General features: G+C 49.1%; 1 protein-coding gene across 10 annotated transcripts in view; it reads right to left on the minus strand.

The window, feature by feature from the left end:
* Nucleotides 1-6688: 6688 nt before the first annotated feature.
* Nucleotides 6689-20000, minus strand: part of VPS26C (VPS26 endosomal protein sorting factor C) — a 58313-nt gene continuing 45001 nt past the window's right edge. For all 10 annotated transcript variants that reach the window (XM_056559632.1, XM_056559630.1, XM_056559629.1 and 7 more), the window contains 3 exons: nucleotides 8549-8699; nucleotides 7364-7516; nucleotides 6689-7261 (listed from right to left, as the gene is read on the minus strand). In XM_056559632.1, coding sequence (XP_056415607.1) covers nucleotides 7179-7261; nucleotides 7364-7516; nucleotides 8549-8699 — 387 coding nt within the window. In that variant the 3' untranslated portion in view covers nucleotides 6689-7178. The remainder of the gene's footprint in view (nucleotides 7262-7363; nucleotides 7517-8548; nucleotides 8700-20000) is intronic.

The raw sequence follows: 20000 nt of genomic DNA on the forward strand, positions 1-20000 counted from the left end.
CTCTTCAGCTCTGGCTGACTTTTCCAAGGTTTCTTTGTCTAGGATTGGCAACCTGAGTTGCCTGGCCATTCTCTGACGTTGCCTTCCTGTGCAAGACCCAGTTAAAAGTAGATTTTTATGCTTACTGTAAAATCTTTCTTGGAGGATCCATTGGGGGTAGGGGGAAAACACAGAAACCGTGGGTATATGCTGCTGACACTAGGCAACAAAAATAGTCTGTCCCTCCTAGCTGGATATACCCGCATACAGACTCAGAGCTCGTAGTTTAGTCCCAAAGCAGTAGGAGAAGACTGGCAGGGAAAGAAAAAAAACAGCAACTGTCTGAGGAAACCACAGACAAAAAAAAATAACCAAACCAACCCTCGGACAGGCAACCGAACCAAGAACACCAGAACAAATGGGTGGGCGCTGTGTCCCCTAATGGATCCTCCGAGAAAGATTTTATGGTAAGCATGAGCTTACCATAAAATTATGTGAGGGTCAGATGCCAAGGGGCGCTGAAAGAATAGAGAGAGCCGACACCTGACCCTTAAGGGAACTGAGAGCCAAGCGTTGTTCCAGCCCAGACTGCAAAAAGGAAAGAAGGTGTGGAAGGGAGAAAACAACTGGGGAGAAGGATTGAGACTCCCCATCGAAAGTAGGAATGCCACGTAGGGTGATAAATCTTCGCTGAGGAAGGCTTGCGCACCCTGATCATTGTGCGGATCACCTGGGGAGAAAACCCCCTAGCCCTTAGAACCACGGTTTCAACCGCCACATTGTCAAATGCAGCAACAGTAAATTGGGGTGGCAAAGGGGACCCTGAGAGAGCAGGTCGGGACGAACTGGGCAGCACAATGGTACGTCGGCCACTAGGCGAACAACGTCTGCATACCATGTGCGCTTGGGCCAGTCCAGGGCTATGAGAATGGCGTGGACGCCCTCCGTTTTAAGTTTCCTCAGGACCCTGGGAAGGAGAGGAAGATATAATGGAAGACTAGGAAAGACCAGGGGATCATTAAGGTGGCTAGGGTCAGAGGATCTCAGGCCTTCGCGATGAAGCGTGGAACTTTCTGGATGTGGCAAGATGCGAAGAGGTCCACATCCGGTGTGCCCCAGAAGTTGTAGATCTCCGCAAATATCTCTGGATATAGAGACCACTCGCCGGGGGTCGGCAGAGGAAGTCCGCCTACCAATTGTCTGCCCCCCGGGATATGAATCGCCGAGATGCAGGGAACTCTGCGTTCCGCCCAGAGCAGGATCCTGGATACCTCTGTCATCGCTGTGGGGTTGCAATAATCCTGCGATCTAAGGACAGAAGAGAAAGTTGAAGAGGGCGACAATGAAACTGGGGTACAGGAACTGCCTCCATGGCCGCAACCATCCGACCCAGGTCTTCTATGTAGAAACGAATGAAAACTGGAACAGGATGACAGAAGACGAACTCTTGTTGACAGAGCATGGCTCTTTGTCCAGCGGTACCACTTTTTTTTGATCCCGCTCTCCTTCCTTGATGGCGGCTTTTCAGGTCGCACTTTGGACCCTTCTCGCTCAGGGAATAATTGTCCCAGTTTCTCAGAAGGAGCATTTTTCTGGGTTCTAAACAAACCTGTTCATAGTCCCCGAGAAAGGGGGTTCCGTCTGCACGATCCTGGATCTGAAGCTCAACTGCCATTTCCGTATGGAGTCACTGCGTTCTGTGGTGGCAACCATGGATCAAGGGGATTTTTTTCCTCAGTGGATATCAGACACACCCTCACATCCCAATTTTTCTGGCACATCAGCGTTCTCAGCTTCGCTGTTCCGGAGGGCCATTTTCAGTTTGTGGCCCTTTCTTTTGGCCTGGCTACGGCCCCAAGGGACTTCACCAAGGTCCTGGCAGCAGTCATCCCCTACCTGAACGACCTCCTGATCAAGGCTCCAACCAGGGACCAGAATCAGGAGAGTCTCCTTATCACTCTTCAGACCTTGTCCCATTTTGGCTAGGTGGTCAATAGAGATGAGCGAATTTACAGTGATTAGATTCGTCACGATCTTCTCGGCTTGGCAGTTTGACTTTAGCCTGCATAAATTAGTTAAGCTTTCAGGTGATCCAGTGGGCTGGAAAAGGTGGATACAGTCCTAGGAGACTCTCCTAGGACTGTATCCAATCTTTTCCAGCCCACCGGAGCACCTGAAAGCTTAACTAATTCATGCAGGCTAAAAGTCAGCAACCACCGAGCCGAGAAGTTTGTGACAAATCAAATCACTGTAAATTCGCTCATCTCTATTGACCACCCAGCCAAAATGGGACAAGGTCTGAAGAGTGATAAGGAGACTCTTCTGATTCTGGTCCCTGGTTGGAGCCTTGATCAGGAGGTCGTTCAGGTAGGGGATGACCGCTGCTAGGACCTTGGTGAAGACCCTTGGGGCCGTAGCCAGGCCAAAAGAAAGGGCCACAAACTGAAAATGGCCCTCCAGAACAGCGAAGCTGAGAACGCTGATGCGCCAGAAAAATTGGGATGCGAGGGTAAGTGTGTCTGATATCCACTGAGGAAAAAAATCCCCTTGATCCATGGTTGCCACCACAGAACGCAGTGACTCCATACGGAAATGGCAGTTGAGCTTCAGATCCAGGATTGTGCAGACGGAACCCCCTTTCTCAAGGACGATGAACAGGTTTGTTTAAAACCCAGAAAAATGCTCCTTCTGAGAAAATGGGACAATTACTCCCTGAGCGAGAAGGGTCCAAAGTGGGACCTGAAAAGCCGCCATCAAGGAAGGAGAGCGGGATCAAAAAGTGATCTCTTTGAAAAGGAAGCAACCTCAATCCGATAGCCGCCTGAAATTAATCTCGGACCAAAGAGTCCTGCACGTGGGCAATCCAAATGTCCCAGGAACAGGGACAAACGACCTCGCACCCGAAAAAAGAATTTCCGGGTGAGGGCGTCCCTTCAGGCGGAGGGAGGTTTACAGCTGCCCGATCTGAGCCAAAAGGCCGAAATCGCCAAAAGGAGGTTGACTTCCTGTGAGGATCGGAGCCTCGGAGATAATCTCATCCAGACGTTTCCTGAAGAGTTGGGTCCCAAAGAAAGGAAGCTCAGTGAGGGATTTCTTGGAAGCGGCATTGGCGTCCCAGGCCTTAAGCCACGTGGTGCGACGAATCGCCACCAGATTACTTGTGGCAAAAATCGTACAACAGGCAGTCTGCAAGGAAGCAGAGCACAAGTAGACTTAAGCATTGGAGAGTTGAAGAGCAAGATACGCCAAATCTTCCAAAGGGGCCCCGGACAAAATGACCTGGCGGAGCTAGGAAGCCCAGACAGAAAGGTCTTTGGGAACCAAGGATGAACCCTCCGCCTCAAAGGCAAACTTGGCCAGATTCTCAATCCTCTTGTCCGCTGGGTCCTTAAAGAATGCCGCATCTGCCAATGGTAGTCGATTTTGACAGAAAGAAACTGGAGCATCCACAGTCGGTGGTGACATCTATTTCGCAATAAGGTCCTGGGCAAAGGGAAACTGTGCCTGAACCTTCTTAGTCCCCTGAAAGAGTTTGTCTGGATGCTTCCATGCCATTTCTAGTAAGGTGTAAAATTCAGGAGAGCGTCGGGAGCAAAGAAAGGAAACTTCTGGAGCTGGGTCCGAAGTTCCGGGGTCCTCTAGGTGAAAAGTGTCCCTGATGGCTGAACCCAAGCTGTTCACCATGTTGGTCATGCAGGCTTGGTCTGCTGGATCAGAGGCAGAACCTGACTCCTCATCTTCCAGCTCCCCAGGAGAATGGGAGCGGATGGAGGCAGCCTTAGATGAAGTCGAGGCAGACCTAGCACGCAGACCTGGAGACCTAGGATGGTGACCCCTAGATCAGGGGCGCTGCAGGGGGCCAGGGAAGAGAAGAGAGACCCATGAGGAGAACGCCTGTCCCGAGCTCTGGATTCCAGAGAAGAGCCAGGAGAGAACATTCTAGGGCTTAGATCGCGTGAAATAAGGATCAGGGGAAGGGGAGCGAGCCTCTCTGGAGATCTGGCATAAGGAAGATCATCTCAATGCAGTCACCACGGAATGGAAAACCCACGCCAGGTCCGAAATTGACAGAGGGAGGAAACCCATTCCGGGAAGGGAGGGTCTGAGCATGCTCAGGTGGGACATCCTAGGAGGAAGTATCAGGAGGGCAGGGAGCACAGTGGTGCAAGTAGGACAGGTGGATTCAGCAGAACCACCAGGCATTTTAGTTTTGCAGCCCATAGAGAGCGAGCCCAGAGAGAGAGAGTGAGACACACACACACTCTACAGGAAGACCCCTTGCTTCTAGTCCCGCTCTCAGGATCCCAAAGCCTTTGCGGTTGACTCTGGTGGCCCTTCTGTGTCACTTCAGCTGTGTTTCAAAGTCCTCAAAAAGGACTAAGCAAACAGCTTTCGTGTGTAGTGCACCAACTCAATCACTTCTGGCTTATGCCCTGTAGACCCCATTGCGATAATTTGGTGGTCTCTAAGGCTACTAATGCTGGTGAATTCAGCTAGCTATAGGTGAGGCTAAGTGCGCCAAGGACAGGGACCCCCTTTTTCATGTTACCACTCACTCCACTGGCCTTGGAAAGCAGCCACTTGGTTCTCTCTTCACACATTCACTTTGTTGTATAGGGTGCTCACCCGTTGCGGACATTGGGGAGATTTATCAAAAACTGTGGAAAAGTTGAACAGTTGCCCATAGCAACCAGATTGCTTCTTTCATTTAAAAAAAAAAAGTCCTCTGGAAAGTGAAAGAAGCTGATTGGTTGCTATGGGCAACTGGACAACTTTTGATAAATCTCCCCCTCTGGGTCTTGCAGACTGTAGTCTAAATTTCCTTTCAGACCTGGTAAAAAAAGCTGGCACTTTTTCCTAGTGCTTGGTATCACCTCCTAGGGGTACCCATTGGCCTAGATTTATCAAAATGTGTGAGAAAATGTGGAGAGATTTTCCCACAGTGACCAATCACAGCTCAGCTTTCATTTTACCACTGCTTGTTAGCTGAGCTGTGATTGGTTGCGATGGAAAAATATTTACTTTTCCTCTCACAGTTTGATAAATCTGGGCCATTGTGCCTGTATCTACCAATGAATTTGGCAAGAAGATTTTACAGTGAATACTCACAAAATGCAACTACCCAAACTTTTATTTGTATATCAATTTTTTTTTTAACTTGTGTGTATGACCGCATAAGTGTGGTTTTTTTTTTTCAGGAACTGACTTACAAATTTGAATTTCTAAAAGACAAACCAAAAGTGAAAAAAAGGCATGTTTATTAGTGAGAAAATGAATGAAACCGAAGTAACGGAATTATATTAATTGTATATTTGAAGGGTTGGGGATAAATATTTGATACCTTGGACCCTTTCCCCATTACCTTGAAATACTGAATCTTCCATCAGAACAAAGTGCTGGTCATGTGTACACATTGGCCCTCATTTACTTAGACTTACAACCCGATTTTCTATCTTGCTTTCTTACCCGACTGCTTTTTTCCCCTGGTATTTATTATTATGTCACATCTTGTTTGTCGCACGTGCGTTTTGTTGGTTTTGGTTTCCAACTCCTCTGAGCTGTCGGGAAACAATTCAACAAATTCGGGTTGGAAACCTTTATAAATACTTGGGAAAGCTCAGAAATGTCAGCTTACGCCCCTTTTTCGGGTTTGGGAGAATCCACATCGGGTCCGTCGGGAAAAAATGTTGCATCGTGTCGCAGACTGGCGCACCATGTCTGCGACATGGCGCAGACAAAGATGCGACAAAAAAAACCGACAAAAGAAGTCGGGTTTAGAATAGTAAATGAGGGCCACTGTCACTCCATAGTTTTTGGGAGTGATAGATTTAGCCAAGTATAGTCCCACAGACAGCAAAACAGGCCTCAGTGTGCACTGTGGGTCTATTCAGACACTGTTCCCAGCAATTGTCCATTTATTGCTGATTTAGACTAGGTTAAAAGGGGTACTCCAGCCCTAAGACATCTTATCTCCTATCCAAAGGATAGGGGATAAGAGGTCTTATCATGGGGGTCCCACTGCTGGGGACCCCTGCAATCTCTCATTGACGTTGTGACGTCACCGTACTCCAGCCCCGTGGTTGTGAGGCTTTGGACTCTGAGCCTCCAGATCTGCGTGCAGCTCACACTGGTGGGTGCTGCATGAGGGATTGAAGGGGGACCTTCAACGGGACCCACGCGATCAGACATCTTATCCCCTATCCTTTACCCTCCCAGTACTTATTAGCAGCTGTATACTCTGTCACGACCACAATGCTCTCTTTTGACACCCCTGTCCATGTCAGGAACTGGCCAGAGCAGCATACATTTGTTATGGGGATTTTCTCCTGCTCTGTACAGTTCCTGACATGGACAGAGGTGTCAGCAGAGAGCACTGTGGTCATGACAGAAAAGAAATCCAAAAAAAAGAATTTCCTCTGTAGTATACAGCGGCTAATAAGTACTGGGGGGATTAAAGGAGATGTCTGGTGCGGACTTTTCCTATTCCATCCTGCCCGGTCTGCAAAAAAATAGAGAAAACAAACTTTCACTTACCTTCCTACGTTCCCCTGGAGCTCCGCTACAGTTGATCGGTCAGCCTGTCTACTACCTACTTCCCTTAGCCCGGTATGTCACACGGCGCTTCAGCCCATCACCGGCCACAGCGATGTCCCGCCTCGGCCTGCGATAGGCTGAAGCGCCGTGTGACGTACCGGGCTAAGGGAAGTAGGAAGTAGACAGCCCGGCCGACCGATCAGCTGTTGCGGAGCTCCAGGGGAACGTAGGAAGGTAAGCCTGGGCAGGATGGAATAGGAGAAGTCTGCACCGGACATCTCCTTTTTAAGATTTTTTTTTTTATAGAAGTAATTTAAAAATCTAACTTTCTGGCATCAGTTTATTTAAAAAAAAAATATTTCACCGGAGTTTTTGAGCCGATCGGACCTTCAAACAAAATAGTGCAGAATTTGACGTAGATCCACATAACGGAGCCTGATAGCAGTGTGAATGAGGCCTTGGTGGCAATGGGAAGTATTGTTGGTGGAACGTGATGTAATATTCAAGGCAGAAGATAAGTCATTCATGCTCTGCAGTGCTGATGTAGGATTAGGCCGATTACGCACCCTCAATAATAAGTGCTCCTGTAACCAGCCATAAATGTCAAGCATCTTGGGTCCATCCGTTGGCCTTTACATCTACCACAAAGCAATGGAGCCAGGATGTTAAATTCTATACAACTTGAGCGGGAAGTTCTCTGTGATGAGATGATCGTCCTGAAGAATCACCACAACGTTTACTTCAAACTCTGCGGAGGGCACAAGACATTTAGTATCTTTTAGTGATAAAGGTAATACGCATAAGTCATCATCCCGAATATTCTAAAAAAAAAAAAAAAAAACCACACTACCTATCTTGAAGTTGGTAGTTTCCAAAGTTGGGCAGGTGAACAACCTAGGAAATACCATGTAGATTGGAATGGGGAGACCTCGGCATACATCACCCTCTGCGATCTGAATATTCTGTATTTCAGTGGCATCTCTAGCGTAGCCTTCTGCACAGCCTTAAAACAGAAGCAAAGAAAGAAAAAAAACATTTTCTTTTAGGACCAACATTTTGCATAATTTAATATTAGAGAATTTTTGCTATTACACTCCTTATGGTAAATAAATTAAATCTTTCTAATCTACTTTGTTTAAAATAATGAAGTTTTCTATGTTTTATTTGTGTATCAAAACTACTTGTCCAGAGCACATTTCCTCCCATCTCGTGCACAGACTTTGGACTCCTGCTGGCCTGGCAGAAGTCCAAAATCAGGAAATGCAGTCTGGAGTGCTGAGGGTGCGTGCAGCATTAGCCACTCATAGCTCATTTCACACTGAACTGCTCTGGGCTGTGTGTAGCAGAGTGAGGGAGGAAGTTCTCCCCTGTATAGCTTCAGATGATGACACAGCCTGCTGGGGAACGCCCATTCCCAGTCTGTGAATCTGACTGAGACTGAGCAGAAAATACAGAGCAATATCAAGGTAGAAAAATAAAGGCAGGGGGTGGGTTATCATGGAGGCAGTGAACTGGGAGGATTATAACATTTAATAAGATCATGAGAAATACTCTTTAAGAGCTCCAACTCCACTGTATAAACTATAAAATAAAATTCTGCATGCCTTCTGCCACCAATAGAGGGAGCTATGTAGGCATTTATCACTGAATTAAATGTGTAAACGGTAGGCGTCCCCTAGTGGTGGCTGCAGTAAGTCAGGGTGTTATAATTTGGTCCTATGCGAGACATTGTGTCGCCAGCTGTTGCAACACTACAACTCCCAGCATGCTGGGAGTTGTAGTGTTGCAACAGCTGGTGACACACTGTTTGGAAAACACTGATGTAGAAGATAGTTTGTTCACTTGAAGCACAGGAAGTCCAGATCTTGCCACTACAATTCAGGTACTAAAATGTGGTCTTGTAATAACCAAACTTAGCCAGCAGTTGGGTAGCTTTTGTAGAACAACATCTCCACACACATCACAAGAGCCGCCTGATCTTTTGCTTCAGGTTTGATAACTCCCCAAGGATGGTTTGCTGAAAGTGCTCACTCACCACACGTCTCCACCCGCACCAGCTGCAGCTCAATACTCTTGATGGCGACGTCCGACGTCTCAACCTGTAGTTGTCCTGTTAGCGGCTGAGTGATTACACAGTTGGTGGAGTCCAGATGTCCTCTTATAAGAAATCTAGGCAGGGAGACTCTCTGCAAGACATAAAAGATCACTTCCCTTTACTATCAAAATGTAGGAGCGTTTGGAAAAAGATTTTTGGACTTACCGTAAAATCTCTCTCTGAACTTCTATTTGGGGACACAGGACCATGGGTATATGCTGCTTGCTGCTAGGAGGCTGACACTAGACAAAAAACAAAAGAAGGTTGGCAGGATATACCCGCCTCCTGGCTCTGAGCAACTCCGTTTGGTCCCGAAAGCAGAAGGAGAACCGACCAAGAAAGGAACAGTCCGAACAAAAACCAAGAGTAAAGAAGGGGACAGACCACAAAAATAAACACCCCCGCATCACAGCGGCGGCAACTGGCTGGCCACAAACAAACCAATGGGGGGTACCGTGTCCCCCAATAGAAGCTCTGAGAAAGATTTTACGGTAAGCCTAAAAATCTACCTTTCTTGAGCGCTTCATTGGGGGACACAGGACCATGGGACGTCCTGAAGCAATCCCTGGGGAGGCAATACCAACATCTTAGCCAGAAAAGAACTCAGGCGGACAGCTGAACTGCTGCCTACAAAACTCTGCGGCCCAGGCCTGCGTCGGAGGACGCAAAAGGTATGAACACTGTAAAACTTGGCAAAAGTATGCAGAGATGACAGTCGCCACCTTGCAAACCTGCAGAGCCAAAGTCCCATGGCTGACCGCCCAGGAGGCCCCCACCGTGCGGGTGGAGTGAGCTGTCATTTGCACTGATACGCCTCCGAAATGGCGGAGCGTATCCACCGCGAGATAGTGGCCTTGGAAGCCAGCTTGGGAGCCCCTTGCACTGCCCATCGGGAAAGTCACACCGTGTGAAGGAGAAAGTGACTGACAAATAGTGACCAAGCAAGTCCAGCTTGTGAAGCTGGCGCTCCTGCGGATGAGAAGGGAACGGACAGAAGGAAGGCGACACAATCTCCTCGTTCAAGTGAAATGAAGTCACGACCTTGGGCTGAAAAGAGGGTACCAGCCGAAGAACCACCTTGTCTTGGTGAAGCACCAGAAAAGGGAAACGGCAACCGACACAGCGAATGGACGTAACTGCGACAAGGAAGGCCACCTTCCAGAAAAGGAAGCAAAGGGAAACCTGACCAAGAGGCTCAAACGGAGTGCCCTGCAGAGCATCCAAAACAAGGTTGAGGTCCCAAGGAGCAGTGGGGGACCGGAACAGAGCAACCTTGTTAGTCACGCCCAGCAAAAAAAGTGTGCACATGAAGGTCGGATGCAAGAGGGTGTTGGAAGAGGACAGAAAGTGCCGAAACCTGCCCCTTGATGGAACATAGGGCAAGGCGCATTTCCAGTCCCGATTGCAAAAAGGAAAAGATTTGTCACACGCGACAAGGCCAATCCAGGGTCACCAGAATAGTCGAGACGCCCTCAGTCTTGAGCTACAGGACAACCCTGGGAAGAAGTTGAAGTGGAGGAAAAAGGTAGGGGAGAGGCAAGGGGGTCCAAGGAACCTTGAGAGAGTCTACCGCCAGTGCCAGGGGATCCAGTGACCTGGCAACGAAACAAGGGACTTTCCTGTTTTGGCGTGAGGCGAAGAAATCCACGTCTGGAGTTCCCCAGCGGTGACAGATTTGAGCTGAGACCTCCGGTTGAAGGGACCCATCACCCAGGTTGGCGGTGGAGCGACTCAAAGTCCGCTTCCCGATTGTCTTTCCCGGGAATGTGAACCGCCGATATGGCTGGAACGTGAAGTTCCACCCAGGAGAGGAACTTCGACACTTCCTTCATGGCCGCTGAGCTGCGGGTGCTGCCCTGGTGATTGATGTATGCCACGGCAGTGGTGATGTCAGTCTGCACCTGTACCGGAAGACCCTGAACCAGGCAACTCCAGTGAAGTTACAGGAAAATCGCATGGAGCTCCCGGACGTTGATGGGAAGACCGGACTCCAGCGGCCCTGGACCATTTTATCCCAGAAGACACCTCCCCAGCCAAGGAGACTCGTGTCTGATCAGGACATGCCAATGGAGAGGCAGGAAGAGTGACCCTCCCGGAGAGAAGACCGAAGCCACCAAAGGAGGGAGCGGCAAACTCGAAGCAGAAGCCGGAGCCCGTGGTGGAGAGACGAGGGGGATTTGTCCCACAGAGAGGATGGTTCCCAAATTGGGCAAAGGGGAATCAGACGAATCCCTGACAACAACTCCTGGAGCTTGTCCTCCGGAAGAGTAAGGCGGGCCACAGCCATGTTGAAGCGGATCCAGAGAAAGGTCAGAGATTGGGACGGAGACAGGTTGGATTTTGTAAGTCGTCCTGATAGGGTGTCTCCGTTCTCCCCTGAGAGTGGAGAAGAGCCACCACTGTTGCCAGCGTCTTGGTGAAGACTCGGGGTGTGGTCGCCAGCCTGAAGGACAGGGGGACAAACTGAAAATCACCCGCAGGAACAGCGAACCTTAGAAACCGCAGGTGGGCCAGAAAGACAGGGGTGTGCAAGTAGGCATCCCGTATGTCCATGGAAGAGAAGAAATTCCCCGGATCCCTGGAGTAGACTACTGACCGCTGTAATTCCATCTGGAAATGCCGTAGCCGCACATTGCAGTCTAGAAGTTTCAAATCGAGAATGGGTCGGACAGTGCTACTCTTCTTAGGAACTACGAAGAGATTGGAGTAGAACCCCGTTAACAGTTACAGAGGAAGGACCGTAACGATCACTCCCTGGGACAGGAGGGTGCGAAGGGCCACCTGAGAAGCTGCAGCAAGAGCGGGAAATTGAGGAGACGGGACCGGAAAAACTATCCCGGGGAATAGAAGAGAATTCTATTAGATAGCCCTGGGAAACGACCTCTCGAACCCAAGCATTCTGAACGTGCGCCAGCCAAACGTCCCGTAAGAGGGATAGGCGATTGCCCACCCAAGGAGAAGACTCGGATGGGGGACACCCTCAGGCAGTGGGAGGCTTGCGAGTCCCGGTTTTGGAAGAGGGGCGGTTGGAGCCAGACCTGTGTCTGCCTCCTACTGACACTAAGCTAAAACTGAGTTTCTCAGAGCCAGGAGGTGGGTATATCCTGCCGGGACGAGCTGACTTTTTGTTTTGCCTAGTATCAGCCTCCTAGCGGCAAGCAGCATTTACCCATGGTCCTTTGACCATTTCTCGAGCGCTTCATTGGGGGACAATAGTTAAATATAAAGGTCTTGTTCACACTGTAAAATTCTGGTTAATATTTAAACCCCGCAGTGCTATAAATCTGTATATCACAGATTTCCTTACATTGAGGCTCAGTGAACGCACAGATAAGCCAAGGTTATTGAGTAATCAAAGTTGATTGCGGCATCCAAAAGCGGTTAATTCCATTCCCGGCTAGCTCAGTGGGCTGATCAGGACTACCGCGACATCCCGATCAGCTGAGAGGACGGAGGAAGGTCTCTTTCCTTCCTGACGTCCGATAACACTGATCAATGCGCTCCTATGGAGAAGCATTGATCAGTGTAAGCAATCTATAGATTGCATGTTATAGTCTCTTATGGGGACTAAAAAAAAAGTTTAATAAAATAAATAAAATTAAAAAAAGTAAATATACATAAAAAAAAATATATAAATATGTAAAACAACCAACAAAAAACGAAAACATATGTGGTATAGCCACGTGCGTAAATGTCCGAACTATTAAAATATAATGTTAATTAAACCTCACGGTCAAAGGTGCAAGCGTAAAAAGATTCCAAAGTCCAGAAATGCGTATTTTTGGTCACTTCATATACTAGTTTTTTTTATAAAACTCGATCAAAAAGGTACGATCAAAATAAATCTGGGTCCTGATAAAAACTTCAGATCATGGTGCAAAAAAATGAGCCCTTAGCCATCCATATATTACGGAAAAATAAAAAAGTTATAGGGGTCAGAAGTGGACAAAGTGTGGAAAAAAAGGAGATTTTTTTAACACTTACCTTAAAATCTCTCTCTCGAAGGATCCATTGGGGGACACAGACCGTGGGTGTATGCTGCTGTCTCTAAGGAGGTGTGACACTATGGTAATAAAAAAAAAAAAAAAAAAGTCAGCTCCTCCCAGCAGGATATACCCGCCTTCAGGCTCTGAGCTAGTCAGTTTAAGTTCCAGAGCAATGGGAGGAGACCAATAGGTCAAAGAAAAACCTAAAACTGTCCGAAGACCAGAAGAAAAAACATAACTGAACACACCCTCGGACAGAGAAGCAAAGGAAAAAAAAAAAAAAAAAAAAGGGCGGGAGCTGTGTCCCCCAATGGATCCTTCGAGAAAGAGATTTTACGGTAAGTGTTAAAAAATCTCCTTTTCTCTATCGGCTCCATTGGGGGACACAGACTGTGGGACGTACCCAAGCCGTCCCTTGGGTGGGCAGATAAGTATTCAGGCAGACGGCCGATCCACTGCCGCCTGCAACACTTTACGACCCAGACTAGAATCAGCCGATGCGAAAGTATGAACTCGGTAAAAACTCGAGAAAGTGTGCAAAGACGACCAGGCAGCCGTCTTGCAAGTCTGCGAGGCCGAGGCCCTATTCTGGAGAGCCCAGGATGCCCCAACAGAACGAGTGGAATGAGCCACAACCCTGAAAGGAGGAATCTTCCCCTTACAGCGATAGGCTTCCGAAATGGCGGACCGAATCCACCAGGAAATTGTGGCCTTGGAAGCAGGTTGTTCCTTGCGACGACCTTCCGTAAGGACGAAAAAGGAATCACACTGACGCAACGAAGAAGTGATGGAGAGATAAGACCGAACAGCCCGAACTAAATCCAGCTTGTGTAGCAAGCGCTCCTTAGGATGAGAAGGAGCCAGACAAAAAGGACAGGAGGACAATGTCCTCACTGAGATGAAAGGCCAAGACCACCTTAGGTAAAAAGGAAGGATCTGGCCGGAAAACAACCTTGTCCTGGTGGATCACCAGAAACTGAGAACGGCAGGAAAGAGCTGCCAGTTCAGACACCCTCCGGATGGAGGTGATGGCCACAAGAAACGCCACTTTCCAAGAAAGGAGGCAGAGAGACACCTCTCTAAGGGGCTCAAAGGGTGCACCCTGGAGGGCACTCAGAACCAAATTCAAGTCCCAAGGGGGTGAAGGGGACCGATAAGGAGGAACAGCGTGCACCACTCCTTGCAGGAAGGTCCAGACATGAGAATTAGAAGCCAGGGGTCGCTGGAAAAGAACAGTAAGGGCCGAAACCTCACCTTTAACGGAACTGAGAGACAACCCCAGTTCCAGTCCCGACTGCAAAAAAGAGAGAAGATGGGGAACCGAGAAGGTCACCGGGGAAAAGTCCTGAGCCTCACACCAACGAAAATAAGACCGCCATGTACGGTGGTAAATTCTTGCGGAGGAGGGCTTACGAGCCTTGAGCATGATGTGAATGACATGGGAGAACCCGCGGGCCCTCAAAACCGCGGTCTCAACCGCCACGCAGTCAAATGCAGTGACTGTAAATTGGGGTGGCAAAGAGGACCCTGAGAGAGTAGGTCCGGGCGGAGCGGAAGGCGCAGAGGAGCATTGTCCAGGAGCCTGACTATGTTGGCGTACCACGACCTTCGGGGCCAATCTGGAGCTACCAGAATGGCGGGGACGTCCTCTGCCTTGAGCTTCCTGAGCACCTTGGGAAGGAGCGGAAGAGGAGGGAACAGATAAGGTAGGGCGAACCAAGGAATCGCTAGGGCGTCCACGGCCAGAGCCTGAGGATCCCGGGACTTGGACACAAACGGAAGAATCTTCTGATTGTGCCGGGACGCGAAGAGGTCCACATCCAGAATGCCCCAGAGGTCTCAGAGCTGCGCGAAGACCTCCGGATGAAGAGACCACTCGCCGGGGTTGGGAGAGGACCGACTGAGGAAGTCCGCTTCCCAGTTGAGCACTCCCGGAATGTGAATCGCCAAAATGGCCGGAACTTTGTTCTCTTGGTCTTGGTCACCTCGGCCATGGCTGCAGAGCTGCGAGTGCCACCCTGACGATTTATGTACGCCACGGCCGTGGCGTTGTCCGACTGAATGCAGACAGGACGGGACTGAAGACGGGACTCCCAATGAAGAAGAAAAAGAAGAATCACCCGTAATTCCAATATGTTTATCGGGAGAAGAGTCTCCGGGGGAGACCAGAGTCCCTGAACCGTCCAATCCCTGAACACACCGCCCCAGCCAGACAGGCTGGCATCTGTTGTAACAACCTGCCAGTGAAGGGGAAGAAAGGACCGCCCTTGGAGAAGAAGGGGGGAGTGGAGCCACCAGCGCAGAGACTGACGGACCCTACGAGGGAGAACAATCTGAAGATCGAGGGACAGGGGAGACCTGTTCCATCGAGAAAGAATCGCCAGTTGAAGGGGGCGGTAATGAAACTGGGCATAGTTGCCACCATCCGACCCAGGACTTCCATACAAGTGCGGATGGAGATTGATACCTGGGTCCGAAGGGAGCGGACTCCCGACTGGAGCGCCAGACGTTTGTCCGGTGGAAGACAAATTCGTGCAGAAGCCGTGTCGAATCGAAGTCCCAGGAATGTTAGAGGACTGACTTGTCCCGATTGACCATCCACCCGAAGCGAGTCAGAGTGTGGAGAATGACGTCCAGATTCTCCAGAGTCTGGGCTCTGGTTGGAGCCTTGATGAGAAGGTCGTCCAGATAGGGTATTACCGAGCTCCCCCTCGACCGTAACAGGCCCATCACTGGCGCAAGGATCTTTGTAAAGACCCGATGAGCCGTGGCTAGGCCGAAGGGGAGGGCCACGAATTGAAAGTGCCCCTCCGGAACCGCAAAGCGGAGGTACAGATTATGGCCCGGAAATATTGGCACATTGAGGTAGGCATCCTTGATGTCCACCGATGAAAGAAACTCCCCTTGTTCCAGGGACGCCACCACCGAACGGAGGAATTCCATTCTGAAGTGGCGGATGAGAAGGTGACGGTTGAGACGCTTGAGGTCTAGGATTGGTCGCACAGAACCGTTCTTTTTGGGGACCACAAAAAGATTTGAATAGAAACCCCGAAACCGTTTCCCTGGAGGAACGGGGACGATAACCCCCTGGAGAAGCAGAGACTGGAGAGCAGCTCGAAATTGCTTCGCCAGAGGAGGAGACCGGGGGGCCTGGGATCGAAAAAAGGCGAATTCGATCCGGTAACCGTTGGACACCACATCCCTGACCCAAGAGTCCTGAATGTGCGAAGTCCAGATGTCTCGGAAAAACAAGAGACAACCTCCCACCCGAAAATAAACCGCGGGTGGGGGCCTCACTTCATGCAGAAGTGGGTTTGCGGTTGCCCGATTTGGGCGCAAATCGGCCAGACCGGTTGGAGTCCGACTTCCAAGAGTCCGGCGTGCCCGGAATGAGAGTGCCTTCTTGTCCCTCGAGGGCACCTGCCCGGACCCTTTACTGGGGCCAGAGGTCCGAAAGGAAAAAGGACTTCCTCTGGGAAGTAGGGCGAGCCTTATTTTGAGGTAACAAGGAACTCTTACCTCCCGTCGCCTCAGAGATAATCTCATCAAGGCGTTTGCCAAAAAGACGGCCACCCGTAAAGGGAAGCTCAGTGAGAGACCGTTTGGAAGCGGCATCCGCATTCCAAGCTTTAAGCCACATAGAGTGGCGGAGAGCCGCTAGGTGACACACAGCAAAGGCAGAACAATGGGCTGACTGCATGGAAGCTGTGCACAGAAAGTCCCCAGCTTTAGCGTACTGGAGAGCCAGAGCAGATAGATCCTCTGGGGGGGATCCCGCTGAGATATCCTGATTGAGCATTTGGCAACACTCCGACAGGGCCTTGGACATCCATGTTGAGGCAAAGTTGGGAAGAAGAGAAGAGCCAGCTGCTTCAGAAGCGAACTTCGCTAAAGATTCTACCTTCTTGTCTGCGGGATCCTTGAAGGCAGCGGCATCTGCCAGAGGCAGTGTAGTCGCCTTAGAGATCCGGGAGATTGGTGAATTCACTGAGGGAGGGGAAACAACCTTAGCGACAAAGTCCTTGTCAAATGGATAACGTTCTTGAATGGACTTGATTCCCAGGAACCTCTTGTCTGGATGTTTCCATGCGGATTCCAGAATGTCATCAAAGTCAGCTTGAGAGCTGAACCTTTGAGGTGCTGGCTTAGCACGATGAAAGGATACTCCTGGATTGACCTCAGAAGATCCTGGGTCCTCCAAGTGAAAGGTGTCTCTTATGACTGTCACCAATAAGTTCACCATTGCAATTGAGTCTGAGCGGTCCTCAGTCAGATGCCAGCTCGGAAACCTCATCCACCAGTTCACCAGGGGAATGTGAATGAGTAGAGGCAGTCCTGGAGGGGGGTGACCCAGACCGGGTACGCGGCTCTGGCGTAGAAGAGCGGTGACTCCGAGAACGACCTCTGGAGGAGCGACGTTTGTGCCCAGAAGATAGGGGGGGCAGGACTCACGAGGGGAACGCTCATATCTATCAGAAGACTTAATGGAAGAGTCAGACGAGGCACCCCTAGCACACTTATGAGAGCGTGAAGTACGGGGAGACGAGGAGCGGGCCCTCTCAGAGGTCCTGCGCAGGGAAGATCCCTTCAAGACGGACACCATTTCCCGGGAGGCCTCAGCCACCGAACGGGAGACTTGGGTCAAGTCAGCCATATACTGGGTGAGGGAAGAAACCCAGGCTGAAGGAGCGGCTGAACCCACTGGGACCAAAGGGGCATCAGGGGGCACCAGGGGGTCTGTGGGAGCAGGCAGGGCAAGAGGGCTCAGCAGAGCCAGACATCTTGGTATTACAGTGCTTACAGATATAATAAGTCACTGAATTCCCAGGTTTCTGTTTGGAGGGGGAACAGCCCTTGGTACGGACATAATGTGAGGAAAAAAAGGAAGACAGGAACTTTCTCACCCTGGTCTGTGGCCCCTGTCAGCTGCAGTTAGGAGAACTCGCTCCATGCAGCCAGAGAGACTGAACAGGCCAGCCAATAGGGAAGGAGGGGCGTGCCTGAAGCAAGGCACACAGTAACCGACCCCTGCACATAGAAAATTGCGCCCACGGCGCTGATTGGATGCTGCTTCGCACCTCTGAGAGCTCCCAGCCCAGTGGGCGGAGCTACAGACGGCCGAAGAAGAACTGTCATGGCGCCGTATATGCGCTCAGGGGAATAGAGCGGGCGGCCAAAACGCCGGCGAAAGTGAAAGTAAGCCGGCGGTGAAGTGCCCGGCTCGTAGCAGCGCCGCAGCTGACAGACGCAAATAAGGCGCTGTAGTAGTTGCACCAACACACACACACACACACCAGATAATAAAGTGCCCCAAACTATATGCCCCATAAAGTAAGGTGCCTTATAAGATATGCCCCTCAGATGCCACTGCTCCCCCAGCATAATGTGCAGCCCCTGTATAATCAAGCCCCATGACTGAAGGTGGGCCAAAACAGGGGGTCTCCAGAGGTTGAGAGTCCGCACCTATGGAGAAAAAGAGGGGGGGGGACGGGACCCGGACCCATGAGGTACCACCCAGACGCTGACCGTTGGCCGGGGGGGGCGCATATACTCAATGTCTGTGCCCACTTACTCGCAATGGGGGAACAGGGAACCGGAGTCCCTGAGCCCCCACCTGAAAACGGAAAAGAAAAGGAATAAAAAAAACAACACGTCCCTATACTAGGAAAATAAAAAATCAGAAGACCTGGTCTGGAAAATCCAGACCATGTCCACCTCCTTCAGATACCAAGCTTAAACTGACTAGCTCCGAGCCTGAAGGCGGGTATATCCTGCTGGGAGGAGCTGACTTTTTTATTACCATAGTGTCACACCTCAGAGACAGCAGCATACACCCACGGTCTGTGTCCCCCAATGGAGCCGATAGAGAAGTAGTAAAATAAAACCCATATAAACTAGGTATTTTCGTAACCGTATGGACCTACAGAATAAAGATAAGGTGTCATTTTTACCGAAAAGTGCACTACATAGAATCTGAATGCCCCAAATTTACAAAATGGCATTTTTTTTTTTTCAATTTTGCCATAGATTTTTCTGGATTCGCCATAGATTTTGTGGTGAAATGATTAATGGTATTACAAAGTAAAATTGGTGGCGCAAAAAACAAGCCCTCATATGGGTCTGTAGGTGGAAAATTGAAAGTGTTATGATTTTTGGAAGGCAAGAAGTAGAAAACAAAAGTGCAAAAATGACCTGAGAGGGAAGGAGTTAATGGTCTGTTTATTTGAACAGTAAGATAAAATAAAGAAAATAAAAAATCTAGAATACGCACTTCAAATAAGTTATAAATTTATTTGTATTTTAGGCTGTGATCAAGTAGCAAGATTTCTGGCTTCCAGGTAACAAGCTGAGATTAGGAGCACTCTCTCAAAGGGAACTCCCCTAATCTCAGCTTGTTACCTGGATAAAAGACACCTGTCCATATAATGAATCAGTTTTCCTGCTCTGGAAATCAAATGTACAGGCACGTCTTTAGTATACCATTGAACGTCTGAATCAGGTTTATTGGTAAACTTTAGACAGGCCTGTACTTGTCATTTCTTGAACACGGGGGCGCTGTGGGCACAGCAGGATCTCAGCCGGTCACCTATATAAAAGGCATCTGGGAGACAAATCTTGCCGATTTATAGGGGATTTTTTTCCGTAACTTTTCGCTATCTATATTTTACAATATTGCAGTTTTTTTATTCTGGCCACTTTGTCTAATAAGTTGAGATTTCTTCATTTGTATAGGTCACTGTCCAGTAGTCTCCTCCTTATCACCGACCAGACCAGTATAGTGAAAGGGACACTTATGTAGTTAAGAAGGGATTAGGCCATTCACACTAGCTGATGTTCAGCACTGCCTTCCTCCCTGCACAGGTCAGAGCATGCCTACAAACCTCCCCTTAGAAGTCAATAGATTCCCCTCAAGATAGCCACCCCCATAATGTCCAAAAACAATGGTGGAATTGCTTCCCCCTCACCTTAAATAAATAAATAAGAGGAAAACTTAACGTAAAATAATTCTATAACTAAAAAAAAAAAAAAAACTTGTCCAGTTAAAAAAAAAAAAATAAAAGTAAGCCCTCACAAGATTTATTGTATGTTATGTGTTGGGATTTGAATGCCCCAATAAATCAATGAGTCTTTTCTCATATAGTCCTATTGGATATTGTTATTTTTTTCCTGTGTCACCGCCGGTCGTCTCATTATTAGTCGCTACCTTAAGATGTTCTGTACAACTTGTTTAAAAAGGGGTATTCCAGGAAATTAATTCATTTCAATTAATTTAATGATATCAACTGGCTCCAGAAAGTTAAACAGATTTGTAAATTAGGGACAATGTAGAGAAAACCGCACTCACCCGATCAACGTGCACAAATTCTTTATTCCGTTGAACATCAACATAGAACACAGGAGGACTT

This window comes from Hyla sarda, chromosome 2 (assembly GCF_029499605.1).
Source record: "Hyla sarda isolate aHylSar1 chromosome 2, aHylSar1.hap1, whole genome shotgun sequence".
NCBI classification, from domain to species: Eukaryota; Metazoa; Chordata; class Amphibia; order Anura; family Hylidae; genus Hyla; species Hyla sarda.